This window comes from Poecile atricapillus, chromosome 16, assembly GCF_030490865.1.
Source record: "Poecile atricapillus isolate bPoeAtr1 chromosome 16, bPoeAtr1.hap1, whole genome shotgun sequence".
NCBI lineage: Eukaryota > Metazoa > Chordata > Aves > Passeriformes > Paridae > Poecile > Poecile atricapillus.
Window position 1 is genome coordinate 5,734,223 of NC_081264.1, and position 13,362 is coordinate 5,747,584.

A 13,362-nucleotide genomic window follows, 5' to 3' on the forward strand; every position below is an offset into this window, starting at 1 on the left:
AAATTTTCCATTATGATCTGTGAATAAAATGTGATTGCATTATAGACTAGAATTACAGCAGGTGATGCTATGGCCTTGTGAAAAACATGCATTTACTTCTGGAACCTAAGAATTGAGTTATTATGGTCAGCTCTTCCGCTGCATTGTTTTAACATTAGTCTCAAATGAGTGATTCTTCATTTTTTTAAAGCCCAGAGCTTTTCCTCACCACCTCCCCACCAGTGGTAATTGATTGGTGCAGGGGTGAAACAAACAAAGCAGAGAGAGGATGGGGAGCTGGATAGGTTGTATTTGATTGTAAGGCAGCACTGGGTCTTTAGGTTTCACTTTTCCAAATTTACTTTTGGTACAGTGCTGCTTAAAATACTGCAGAAGACCTCAGTGAAATCTAAACTTGTTTTAAGACTTTTACATAACATACTGCATTGATTATTCTCACCTTGCTGATTTAGGGACATCTCCATAAAAGCTGCACATAAATCAATGTTCTTCTGTATAATTTATTTGGCAGAACCCAGGAAGCCCTCAAAAGTGGACACTTCATCAGTGTCCTGCACGTCCTGATGCAGCTGCAGCGGATTTGTAACCACCCTGATCTGATAAACCCCCGGCTTTCAAGCTCCTCTTATGTATCACAAACACTGGAATACAGAACAGCCTCTCTGGTGCTGCGAGCCCTGGAAAGGGATATTTGGAAGGTCAGTAGAAAAATTAAGGTTTTTTTCCTCTCTTAATGCCCTGGCAGAATTTCAGTACTTACTGTTTTCTTATATGTGATAAGTCTACCTGAAGTTTATAAATAGAAGGAATTCACTCTTCCATAACTGTGGCTACCAAGTGTGTTCTTGCTGCATCTCTTTTTTTATCATAGTGGTTTGAACTTCTCAAGTGGTTTGTAAACAGTAATTTTTCATGAACTACTTGGTCAAAGAGAAATTACCTTTGCTTTCATCATGTTCATGTTTGCAAGAAGTCACTCTGGGTAGTGCTGTGCTTATTTACAGCATTCTGTAATTTTCTTTTTGCTTTCACTAGCTGGAGGAAAACAAGACTTACTCTTTTTTACATAACAGTAAACATTCTGTTACAATGATTAAATTAGTACCCTTCTGTCAATCCATTTGAAGTACCACTATTCTGTTATTGTTAAACAAGTGATCCCACTCCTTGACATGATAAAAAATATAAAAGAAGTATGAGTAATGGAGCAGTTGACATTTTTTGTTTAATTTTATTTCTATCCTTCATATTTTTCTACTCCTAAATTATAGTTTGGCATTTAAGCTTGATAGTTAACCTTCAAAGAGTTATATTTAATTCTTTGGAAACCATGATATATGATGAATTGTTAAATGTGTTTTGCTTTTAAGTTCTTTTTCTTCTAATGCTTAAAATGGGACTGTCAGTATAAGATTTATTTCCAAGGTTTCTGGATAGTTTTAGTTAATAATTAATAGTTTATTTCTTAAACTTATTTATTTCAAGTTAAAAAGTAAATATATAGAAATTTAATTCAGCATTGAACATAAAGAGGACTTAACTGTTTGTGTCATCACATAAAACAATTTTTTGAAACCCCTAGGAATCAGACTTGTCTCTTTTTGATCTCATTGGAATGGAAGACAAAATGACTCATTATGAAGCACAAATGTTGCCAAAACAAAAAGTCACTAGAAAGCTGATTGAAGAAATCTACAGCTCCCCTCCACCACCGGCAAGACCCAACCCAGTGAAGCTCAAACCAAGCAGGTGTGTACACCTGCACTCCTTCTAAGCTAGAATTACAGCAGCAAAAGGTGGTTCTAATCTCTACTGAGTTCTCTCTGCATCTCTGCTAGTGGGATTCATACAAGACCTCAAGTTTTCCATTATTTTTTCTCTTGCTTTTGTGTTTACCTCTGAAAATAAGAATTCTGTTCTTTGAGGCTTGCAATTCCATTTGAAGTTTGTTGATGGATTCCCCATAGTCTTTCCTTCAGCAGCAGATGAGCTTTGTTCTTGGACCTTGTTTATGGCAATTGAGAGTTGTTTTGCAGAATTAGCACGAGGATAATTCAAGACTAAGTTGGGCCTGCAGTGTCAGCTGTGCTCTCACTGTTATGTAAGAGACATAAGAAGTTTTATTGCAGTACAGTTTTGTAAAGTATTTTTCTCCTAGTGAAGTAGTGTTCTCAAAGTAATGTAGAACTGTTTTTCTAATGCAAGAGAGCTGCCTGATGACCTGCAGCATAGTGATGTCTCTATGGAGATTATATGGGAGCCCTTTTTTTCAGATATCTTCAGATATATCTTTTCCCAGATACTGACCTAGCCTCTTTCAGATGTTTGCTATAATTCTTAAGCATCCTGCATTAAACTGGGTGTATGGCAGTGAAAGTTTTCTTTATTGTATTTAGTAGAATGACTTTCTACAATGTTTACTCAGGATGCTTGTGAAGTGATGAGTCTTGCCAGCTTCAGCCATCTGCAGGAAGATTAGCATCTGACACAATCAGTTTATATGTTCCTCCGAGGACAGAGTTTGTGTCTAAAGGCCAAACTATGATCTTCCCATAGTCTTTGACTTTTCCTGCTCTTGCCAGGTTGTTCCAGCCCGTTCAGTATGGTCAGAAGCCTGAGGGCAGGACTGTGGTTTTCCCAAGCACTCAAGTCCAACGCACGGTGACCACGGCGACGGTGACTCAGCAGGGACAAGTGCGAGGCAGATCCCCCATAGCTACGGTGTCTTCAAATCAAGGTAAGGGAGTCAGTGCCACCCTGGTCACCTGCACCTCAGCCTAGACAGATACAAGCTAGTCTGTTTCATAGAACTCCTTTTCCCTCTAGCTTAATGGTCTAGAATACTAATGGCTTAAAAATACCAACAGACTAATTGCCAGTAAAATTCCCTGCTAGTTTCTCCAGTATGATCTGCCAGTATAATGCAAAACTAAGCTTTATGTAACCTGTTAGCGTATGGAGTAAATAAGTCACAGTTGGTATTTAAACCCCAAAGACGTGTAATGCTCTGTCAAAGATGGGAATGTACAGTGCTTCTCTGTATTTATTTAGCCTTTAAACAATGCTTTCCAAGTAGATAATGTTGTAAAAATAGGATGGAGTAAGAGTTGTGGCTAGAAATCCCAGTCTGTAAGGACAAAGCCGTTCTTGTAGCCGTTTGATTATCCTGTTGGAAGGTTTCTTTTTAATGCAGGTTGTTAAAAAGAGCGGAGTTAAAACCTCTAACAGCTTGCACAAACAACCCTTATTGATTGCAGCTGCAGCAACACAGTTTCAGACAACTCAGGCTTCCACCAGTGCTCCAAGACACCAGCCCGCAGCGACCTTCACCACAGCAACTAGCGCAGCCAACCCTGTGAAACCGCGGGGCCAGACCTCTGCGCCGGCCCCGCAGCCGGGCCAGCCCCAGCCACAGCCACAGGTCCCCCCGCACACCATCCAACAGAGTGTGCTGCCTCAGAGGCTCGTACTGACCTCTCAGGCCCAGGCACGGTTGCCTAGTAAGTGGCCTCCCCTTTCAAGGTTTCTCCCACCTTTGTACTACAATGAGGTTAAGTTACTAGGCACCCTAAAATGTGTACAGAATCGTTGTTTTTTTTTCACTCTTCTGATTAGCCTTGCTCAGTACGTTGCTTATGACCAAGGAAAATCGAAAATTGGATAAGAAACAATAGAATTGCTGTGGACATACATTAGCGGTGTCAACTTAATCTCCTATTTCTGCATGTTTCTTCTGCTGGCAAGACTTCCTTCAGACCAAATGTTTTAGCTCTCTCCTAATTATTCCTTTCATGTTAAACACTAATCCATCTGCTAAAGGCCTCTCTGGCGGAGAGGAGCGTCGACACTGTTAGGCAGAGAAAAGCGATGAGGCTTTGCTTTTAGGTTGTATGTGCACTGCCTATTAGCATGTGTAGAGAGTACTGAGCACTGATGTATTAATTTTATCTCTGGGGTAATGCACTGCCTTTACAAAAGCTGAATTTTCACACCAGTATTTTCTCAATATCGTAAAACTTAATGCTGAAATGCCTCTAACCTTTCTGCATTTAAATCACAAAAAGCTTGGTCCTTGCCACTTCAAAGCTTTTTGGTTTGTCTAAATGCAGATTGCTTAAAATAAATCATGTTTCATCAGCAAATTTCAAATGTGTATTTAATGTGCCAAACATAGGAATATTTTCATTTCTTCCATACCCCTTCCTTCATGCTCTTGAAAAGGCAGTGGAAATCACTTTAATACTTGTTCTGTTACAAAGTGTCACATGAGTTTTCAGGTAGCTCTTTTTTGCTAATGAAAGTGGTAATTTCTAAAATGTTGATGTTCTTACCCTTTAAACAATCAGCTTCTTTCCAGTTTGTCCAACAAATATAGAAAGCAATACCTGCTTAACTTCTATATGACACTTTTGATGCACTAAGTATAATTATGCATGGAAGGCGCTTCAGCACCAGTTTACTAACCAAAATGTAGAATTGTGAATATTGAACAACTCGCCTCCTACTTTGGTTTTTTTAATGCCTGTTTCCCTCCTTAACAGGTGGTGAGGTAGTAAAAATAGCTCAGCTGGCTTCTATAGCAGGAGCACAAGGCAGGATCGCTCAGCCAGAGACCCCAGTGACTCTGCAGTTCCAAGGGAACAAGTTCACTTTGTCACACAGTCAACTCCGCCAGCTCACTGCAGGGCAGCCCCTGCAGCTACAAGGTACTTATTTCAACACAGGCAGTTTTCCATTATTCAGAATGCTCATGTTTTGATATGGGCACCACGTTCCTTGTTGCTGGAGATTTTTCCATCCCCAGTGCTTATGCTGTCCTGCTCTTCCTATTTTCTGTGAGCCAAGGTAGCTCTGGCTTGAAAAATAAATGCCTATCAGATGAAAGACATGGTTACTTTCTTTTTCTGTATTGTGTTTCAAAAATGTTATTTGATTTGTTTTCACACCCATGCAGTGCAGCTGAAGTAAGGTGAGGCATTATTTGATATAAACTCCCTGCTGAGCAGAAACTGAAAAGCTAAGAACATTTTTGGTTTATTCTGAAATTGTGTAAATCATACTTCAAGATTGGAATGCATCTGAATTTTGGCACAACTATTGCCCTGAGCTGAATGCTCTACCTACAATATATTTTGTTCTCAAATCTCCCTTGATGGTGGTATGTATTGCCAAATTTAGGAGACTAGGCATATCTTGATTCTTTGTGGCAAACAAAATAAATAGAGGGAATGTTAAGTGAAGATTTTTTGTTTGATTGGATTTTGTCCAAATTCTGTATAAATACCTAGACTAGAATGATACCCCTATGACATGAAACTCCTCTTCAGCTGTAAATACTTGGGTGTTCCTCTCATTTTTTGGCAGATTGTTGTAATCAACATGTCCGGTAAAATTTAACATCATTTGAAGCAATAACGATCAGCTTGCAACACTAATAGATTTTGCTAGAGAACTCTTTTTTCCACTCTCTCCACCCTAATGTGTGTTAAAATTCTCCACTGCAGGAAGTGTCCTTCAGATTGTGTCAGCCCCTGGGCAGCAGTACCTGAGGCCTCAGGGCCCCGTGGTCATGCAGACGGTTTCCCAAGCAGGAGCTGTGCAGAACGCCCTGAACGCTTTGGGAAACCAGCACCAGGCAGGTGTCCCAACTTCCACTGCAGTCACACAGCAAGGTGGGTTTTCCAGCCTGAGGAAATGTCTCTGTCTAAATATTCAATTGCTAAAAGCACATTCATTGTTGCAGATCATAATTCTGTAAGTTGAGTGCAGAAGTGGGTAAACCATAAGGCAAATCCTGCCAGTTTGTACTTGGTGTGTGCTGGAGTTTTAAGAAAATTTTTAATACAAACTTGGGAGAGCATGTAACTTCATAATAGTTTGTTTTTTTTTTTACCAGTTTTACCTTTGGTCAGTTTTTTTTTTCTTTTTGAAAGAACAAAATTTGGAATAATTTTGTTAATTTTTGCAAAGAAAAATTAAGGGTGATAATTTTTTATACTGGCAGAGAATGTCCAGTGATTCTCTCCATTTTTCCACATTGATTTTGCTTTTATCTAATTTCTTTCACTTCTGTAGCTGATCAGGCTACAGTTTTCCATTTGCCTCTGCAAATGTTTCTTAGGTATTTGGTGCCTTGCTGTAAATGTGATCAGTTCCTTGCTTAAAAACACAACCAAGATGTTGATCAAAAATAATGGATAAATTAATACATTTGCAACAAAACAGCAGATTATTAAATGAAGATAAATATAACACTTGGAGTTTGTTCCCTGAAAATGGCCATCTGCTGTAATTTTCTTGGGATATAAAAGCACATTCCTTTAAAATGGTGTGAAGTTCTTACAGTGTAGTTAACTGTTGGGGTAAACATCTGCTAGCAGTTAAAAGCACAAGAATGCTACTGAGATTCCATCATATGATTTCACCAATTTGTAGATACATTCAGTTGATGTGTTTTCTGAAAAATTTAGATTATTTGCTCAAGATAGGTTAAAACAATCTTTTCCTGAATTAGAACATTTTCTATTGTGTTCATATTCACATTTTCTCAATGTCAACATGTATTGCACCATACATGACATTTTGAATAAAGTACAAATGGAGCACAGTGCTTTGTACAAAACAGAGTAAAATTCTGTTGATCTGTCTTGGATTTTTGTGAGAACAGTTAGTGTAAATACCTGTCAGAGATCTGATGTATAACAAAGTACAAATTTGCAATACTCAATGGACATTTTGACTAAAAATTTGTCTGCAGCAATGACCTGTTACAGCTATGAAATGTCTACTTATTGAAAATAATAAAGAGACCAATTTTCAGATGAATAAATATATAAACACAAGGTTTATCCTCAGTTTGTATTCCAGGTAGAGCTACAGTTACTAACTTGCCATCTGGTGACATGGGAGCAGTGTTAAAACCAGCACCTTTGCATGGACAGTCACAGGTATTCAATTTTTATTTTTTTGTGGAAACAAAACTTTTCAGAATCAATAATAAGTCTGTGTAATAGTTGAAATCTATAATTTTCAAAGTTGGAATTAATTAGGAACTTTGATGATTACAGAGTAGGTAAATATCCCAACTTCTGTCCATATTTCAGGTTGACAGATCTGATGCATTTGCATTTGTAATCCATAGATAAAATAATCTGGTGTATAAAAGCAGCTGACAGCTTTCTTGTGCTGTGATAGACAGGTTCTTGTAACTGTAATATATTTTAATTACGTAGTAATGCATAAATAAAGAAATCATGTGGGTTTTTTGTGTTTTGAACACAATGGCAATTGGGCAAATTTTTATAGATTTCTAATCTTAACAAGGTTTTAGAAAAGATACTCAAGCAACTTAAAAAGCATAGGGGAACATCAAGAATATATCAAAAGCTATGAAAATGTACCTTTAAAAAGCAAGAAGATAGTAAACTAAGGTAGAATTGACTCTTTAATATGAACTGAATTCAGCTGTGGTCTTCAGATTTTATCTGAAATGTATACCTTTAATAATGGTCTAAGTAGTAGTTCTACTCTAGGATCTATACTCTGAGCCTGATAGTTCCATTCTAAAGAACCTCAAATCCCTCATTTATTGCTATGAGCAGCAAATGTTGTTTTTATTCACCTTCTCTTGGCAAAGGAGACGTATGAGGAGAAGAACCGGCTCTTGAAGGAGCGCCTGGACAGGATCTTCTCCGGCAACGAGCGCCGCTGCCTGCGGGCCCCGATGTACGGCCGGGATGTGCTGAGTGTTTGCTGCCTGGCTGGGGACAGAAAGGCCTCCCAGCTGCCTTCCAGTGAGGGCAACAGCTGGAGGTGGGCTGGCTTTGTCAACTGCTGCCTTTCCTCAAGTGCCTCTGGAGGCCCAAGTAACCCCTTGCGGGAAATGATCCTGGGTTTGGTTCAGCAACAGGAATCTCTAAAGGATCTTGTCAACAGGTAATGTGTGACTCCGCCTAATAAGCCTTTACACATCTAGTTATTTTTAAAACACTTTACAAAAAGGCTTAAAACCTTGTTTATGTTGATGAGCTTATTTGGTTTAGACTGGTTTATTTAGCAGTAAATCATGTGCAGCGTGGAAGTAAAAATAAGTCACTTCTGATTCCTTTGGATCATCATAAATAAGTGTTTTCAGTGCCTCTTTCCTAATTTCAAGCCCAAGTTCAGCTGGCTATATTTAGGCTTACATTCTTATGCTTTGGATTTACTAGAATAGGTAGTGCTTGGACCCAACTAACGAGTTAAGACCCAGAGATACAGGCAGAGGCTCGTTTAGCCAAGCCTGACTTTTATTGCTGTACCTGTGATTATTGATGATCATTTTGTGTGTAGCTTTTTAAATGGGTATTGCCTTGTTTTGATGCTTTTTGCAGGGCTCTCTTCGTGTTGCCCACTGCAGTTGCTGCTCCCCCATGTTTCTATGTAGCAAATCCTCCCCCTTCATACAGTCACAGACTGAAACTCCTTAAGCACAGCCTGAGGCAGAAGGCAGCTCCACACTTGCATCAGTTGCAACAGCTGACAACTCCTCACTTGCTGCAGTTCCCTGACCTCCGGCTGGTGCAGTATGACTCAGGTAAAGGACATTTGCTGAAAAGATTTCAGTAATTTCCTCTATCACATGAATGGAATTGCTATATAAAACCATAATTGGTTTTTCTGTTTGAATTATAGGAAAATTAGAAGCTCTTGCTGTCTTGCTTCAGAAGTTGAAATCTGAAGGGCGCCGTGTACTGATTTTGTCGCAGATGATTCTGATGCTGGACATACTGGAGTTGTTCCTGAATTTCCATTTCCTCACCTTTGTGAGGATTGATGAATATGCCAACCAGGAACAACGGCAGGTAAGTGTTCCCTACCAGCTTCCCACTGGTACAGCAATATGTGCTGCCCAGGCTTTTATACACTACAGCAGGGAAAGGAAATTTGCCTCCTTTTGTGCTCAGTTTGAAACACTTGACGTGTTTTTATCCAGTTTTTTTTATTAGGCTATGGTGAATTTGGTTTGGTATTTTATTTTGGTGTATGGTTTATTTAGTTCTTGCTTTTATTCTGTTTATGTAGGAGCTGATGAAAATTTTCAACAGAGACAAGCGCATTTTCTGTGCCATCCTCTCCTCTCACAGCCGTTCCACAGGAGTCAATCTTGTCGAGGCAGACACTGTTGTGTTCTATGACAATGATCTGAACCCAGTGATGGATGCAAAAGCTCAGGAATGGTGTGACAGAATTGGGAGATGTAAAGATATCCATATATACAGGTGATGGTGACAGTCAACATCTGCTCTTTAACATGTTTTAATGTCAGGTTAGTTCAGATAGTGCTGCCCTGTATGATCTGGAATAAAGCGGAAACAGTGCTGAAAACCACCTCCCTTCAATAAAAAAGATGCCAAGATATCCTATGAAAAAATGTGAGGGTTTCACAGAAAGTGTAATAAATGAATCATATCTGCATGGGTTTTGTCTCTTGGTCTACATGGAATTTTTCTGGAATTCCTTTCATTGTTGATTTTTGGTTAGGTTTGGTTTTTATTATATAAATTATTAAAAGAAAGCTCTAAAGTAAAGGTGGTAATACGTTTTTTTCTGGGCCTGCACCATAACTAAAAAAACTCCCATATGCTACCACATTTTAAGTATTTAGTGGTATTCTCTAAGGACAGTTTGTCGTTTTGTTTCTGAAAGCTGGTTTGGAAATGACTTACCAGATTTCTACTTTTTTTCCTTTTTTTTTTAGGCTTGTCAGTGGTAATTCTGTAGAAGAGAAACTCTTGAAAAATGGCACAAAGGACTTGATCAGAGAAGTAGCTGCTCAGGGAAATGACTATTCAATGGCCTTTTTAACCCAGGTAAGTTAATATTCAGAATGTATTGAAATAGCCATTTTGCAGTATTTAATAAACTCAAGCATCTGTGTTGGAGTGTTTAATAGCAGTTTAATAGAAGTCTGTCTGGGCTAGAATTAATAAAGAAGCATATTGGATTTCATGATTGCTTGAACTCTCAGTGTTGGGGCCACATTCTTTGAAATATTGTCCATCTGTTTTGTTCTGTTATTTGAATAGTGATGCACAGACATCACCCATGACATAATATATTGTGATTTCTTCACCCTGCTGCAGAATTTTGCAGAGCTTGTAAGGATGAAGCTCTCAACAGCTTTAAAAATGTGAAATAAGTTTGGATATTTAGAGAGATAGGCTCTGAATTGCTGCTCTCAAGATACACGAGACAGTGACTGCACTGGTGAAGCCAGACTATCCTGGCTGGTGCTCCTGATATTGAGAAAAAATAGAATGCTCCCAAAAACTGAATGTATTTCTCTTTTTTCCTTCTATTTACCAAGCAAACAATTCAGGAATTGTTTGAGGTTCATTCTCCTATGGAGGATTCTGGATTTAGAGTGAAAGCAGAAGAATTTGTAGTACTTTCTCAAGAGCCGTCTCCAGCAGAAAATATTTCACCTAAAGTTGCAAGACCATTCATAGAGGTAATAATTAACACACACATTAAAAATACAGCTATGCAACATTGGTTTTAAAAAGCTGCCTAATCCCACTTTATTTGGGTAAATTCGGTCAGTCTCTTTTTCTGGTAGTTTTATGCTCTTTTGTCTTTTGCTTTGTGACAAAACTTCCAAAAGCCCAAAGTTGAGTTTTATAATTTCTGGGACAGTTTCTCTTGCTGCAGAAGAGATTTAGGAAATTTGTGTTGCATTTGAGTGAACTCCTTATGGAGTTTCTTTCCATATTTTTGAAGTCTTAATTACTTTTAAAATATATCTTTCTGAAAGGCCCTCAATAGCATTGAACGAGAGGATGAAGAGTCAAATGATCACATACAAGAAACGGGATCTGAGTCTAGCATTGAACCTTTAATCTCAGAGCTCTGCGAGTCAAAATACAATGAAGAGCCCTCACAGCTGCAGGAGTTAGTTGCTGTTGTGGATCAGGTACAGTGACTTCCCTTGAATATCTAGCTAAAAAGTAATGTTTAGTTCAAATGTTTCAATTTCTTTGCAGTCTGACCTTAAAGCAGCTTTGTTGTTTCTCCCATTAAATGGAAGAGAGATCTCCTACCGATTTAAAAAGTTAAGATGAGTTTTAAGGAGAGCTTTGATACTTCATGTAACATTTCTTTTATTATCCTCAAAGTAACATTTTTTCCCTTTGATACTTCCCTCAGCTGACTCCAATTGAGAAATACGCTTTGAATTACCTGGAGCTCTTCCACGGTTCAGTTGATGACAATGAGCCACGGTTGAGTGAGGTAAAACAAATCTTTCTTTTCCATGTTATTCTGTCACAGGACAACATTTATTATATTTTCAATATGAAATAGAAGTTTCTCCAATGATGTGGAATATATTGTAGGCATTTCTGTGATCTTTTCGTGCTATACCTTATGAACAACATAATGTTTTACAGAGAGCTCATTATTTTGGGATTCTCTGGTTTAAGCAGGTGTCAGTTCTTAATTTCCTTTTTATAAAATGGGAATTGCTTTCAGCTCAGCTCAGCAAATATTTGTTGTACTCCATTGATAGCGGGGAAAAAATTTCATTAATTTCAGTGAGCTTGTGTTCTGGTTGTCTTCACTGTTTAACTGAAATTCTTTGATTGCTTTATATTGATGGTTTAAAAACCCTCAACAAAGACCAAGAAATATCTTCTAAATGATTGTGAAAGTACGTATTAAGAAATTGCTATAAGATTCCTGTGTTTGAAAATGTCAAAGTTCAAGGCATTTATCCATAAAATTACAAATTGATGACTTCTAATCCAGTGTCTGTTACTGTATAAAATTTCTAAAGAATCTGACTTTAATCTAGGTGGAACTGAAAACTGCAAAGAAAGCCTGGGAAGTCCAGCACATGAAGAAGCTAAAGGAAAGAGAGCAAAAAATGCTTTGGGAGGATGAAGAGGAACTTCTAACCTATACTAGAGAGGATGCATACAACAAAGTAATTGCTCATTAGTCTTCTTTTTCTAAATAGTTGTTTCTTAACAGGTACTCTGAGCATACCTTTACCCTTCAAGTTTCAGTTGGATCATCTGAATTATGTTTTCTTTTTGCTGTGTAGGAATATGTTTATGAAGGTCCAGATGGACAAACTGAAATTATGCCAGTAAGTAAAAGTAACACCTGTCAACCTAAACACGCTTTTTATTTTATGAAACATAAAGATTAGTGGGGAGTTAACATTGCAGTAATTACAAACTTTATTCTGTGCAGCTCTGGACTCCTCCTACTCCACCTCAGGATGACAATGATATCTACATAGATTCTGTTATGTGCCTGATGTATGATACCACCCCTATTCCAGAATCAAAATTGCCTCCAGTGTATGTGAGGAAGGAGCGTAAACGACACAAAACAGATCCCTCTGGTGAGTGCATGCTCAAAACTGTTCTAAGATTTATTGCTGAAAGTTTAAAAAATCAGGGGGTTTTTCGTGTCTTCTATATGTCTGGTCCAGTAAAGATCAAATTTGCATATTTGAAGGGATGAAAATTCTTGTCTCACCATGGCCTTGAAACAGTAGAATCATTGGAAGGCCCAGTTCTTACAGTGTGTCTTTAGACATAAATGTGTTCTTAAGAGGACAGTTCTAGAAAGCAGACATTCTACTTTGTCAGTTAGGACAGGGCTGGTCTTACTCTATAACAGGCTCTGTTTAGTTCTTGACTGTGTTTTTCAGTGGCAGTGGGGAATACCCTGAACATGTATCAGCATTTTGCAGCTGTAGGCAGAGGAATCAAAAAATGACAGTATCTACCAATAATGCTTTATTTTTTGTCTTAGCAGCAGGTAGAAAGAAGAAGCAACGTCATGGGGAGACAGTTATCCCACCTCGTTCACTCTTCGATCGAGCAACTCCAGGAATGCTGAAAATGCGGCGAGAGGGCAAAGAGCAAAAGAAGAACATCTTGTTGAAGCAACAGACACAGTTTGCAAAGCCTTTGCCAACTCTTGTCAAACCAGCTACTGAGGCTGGACAGGATAATCCAGAGTGGTTGATCAGCGAAGACTGGGCACTTCTGCAGGTCAGATGATACCTGCAGCTTCTGCTGTCATTATGTTTTTATTCCTACACTTTATCTCTTCCAACGTTATTTCTAATTTTTAATGGCATTTTGCTGTCATAACTTGGAACAAATTACCTGTCATTTATGCTCCTCTAAGGAGAAATTAAAGGCTAAACTACAAAATGTATTGTTAAGCCCTATTGTTGTTTTAGAAGCCACTTACTGTTATTCAGATTAGTTGTGCTGGCAGGACACTGGATAATGCAGCTAAGGTTCTTCCCACCTTCAAGGCGAGAGCAGCACTTAAATAGCAGCTCTCTGTCCCTCTCAT

At 38.4% G+C, this 13,362-nt stretch overlaps 1 protein-coding gene across 4 annotated transcripts in view; it reads left to right on the plus strand.

The window, feature by feature from the left end:
• EP400 (E1A binding protein p400) overlaps positions 1 to 13,362 on the plus strand; it is a 45,923-nt gene that overhangs the window by 20,321 nt on the left and 12,240 nt on the right. For 3 of the 4 annotated variants that reach the window (XM_058851470.1, XM_058851471.1, XM_058851474.1), the window contains exons 20-38: positions 512 to 698; positions 1,583 to 1,749; positions 2,583 to 2,737; positions 3,258 to 3,500; positions 4,542 to 4,706; positions 5,505 to 5,672; positions 6,856 to 6,947; positions 7,637 to 7,935; positions 8,373 to 8,575; positions 8,674 to 8,843; positions 9,064 to 9,260; positions 9,740 to 9,851; positions 10,349 to 10,492; positions 10,796 to 10,954; positions 11,188 to 11,271; positions 11,834 to 11,965; positions 12,086 to 12,130; positions 12,238 to 12,391; positions 12,808 to 13,049. In XM_058851470.1, coding sequence (XP_058707453.1) covers positions 512 to 698; positions 1,583 to 1,749; positions 2,583 to 2,737; positions 3,258 to 3,500; positions 4,542 to 4,706; positions 5,505 to 5,672; positions 6,856 to 6,947; positions 7,637 to 7,935; positions 8,373 to 8,575; positions 8,674 to 8,843; positions 9,064 to 9,260; positions 9,740 to 9,851; positions 10,349 to 10,492; positions 10,796 to 10,954; positions 11,188 to 11,271; positions 11,834 to 11,965; positions 12,086 to 12,130; positions 12,238 to 12,391; positions 12,808 to 13,049 — 3,118 coding nt within the window. The remainder of the gene's footprint in view (positions 1 to 511; positions 699 to 1,582; positions 1,750 to 2,582; positions 2,738 to 3,257; positions 3,501 to 4,541; positions 4,707 to 5,504; positions 5,673 to 6,855; positions 6,948 to 7,636; positions 7,936 to 8,372; positions 8,576 to 8,673; positions 8,844 to 9,063; positions 9,261 to 9,739; positions 9,852 to 10,348; positions 10,493 to 10,795; positions 10,955 to 11,187; positions 11,272 to 11,833; positions 11,966 to 12,085; positions 12,131 to 12,237; positions 12,392 to 12,807; positions 13,050 to 13,362) is intronic. The other variant, XM_058851473.1, reaches the window with a different exon arrangement.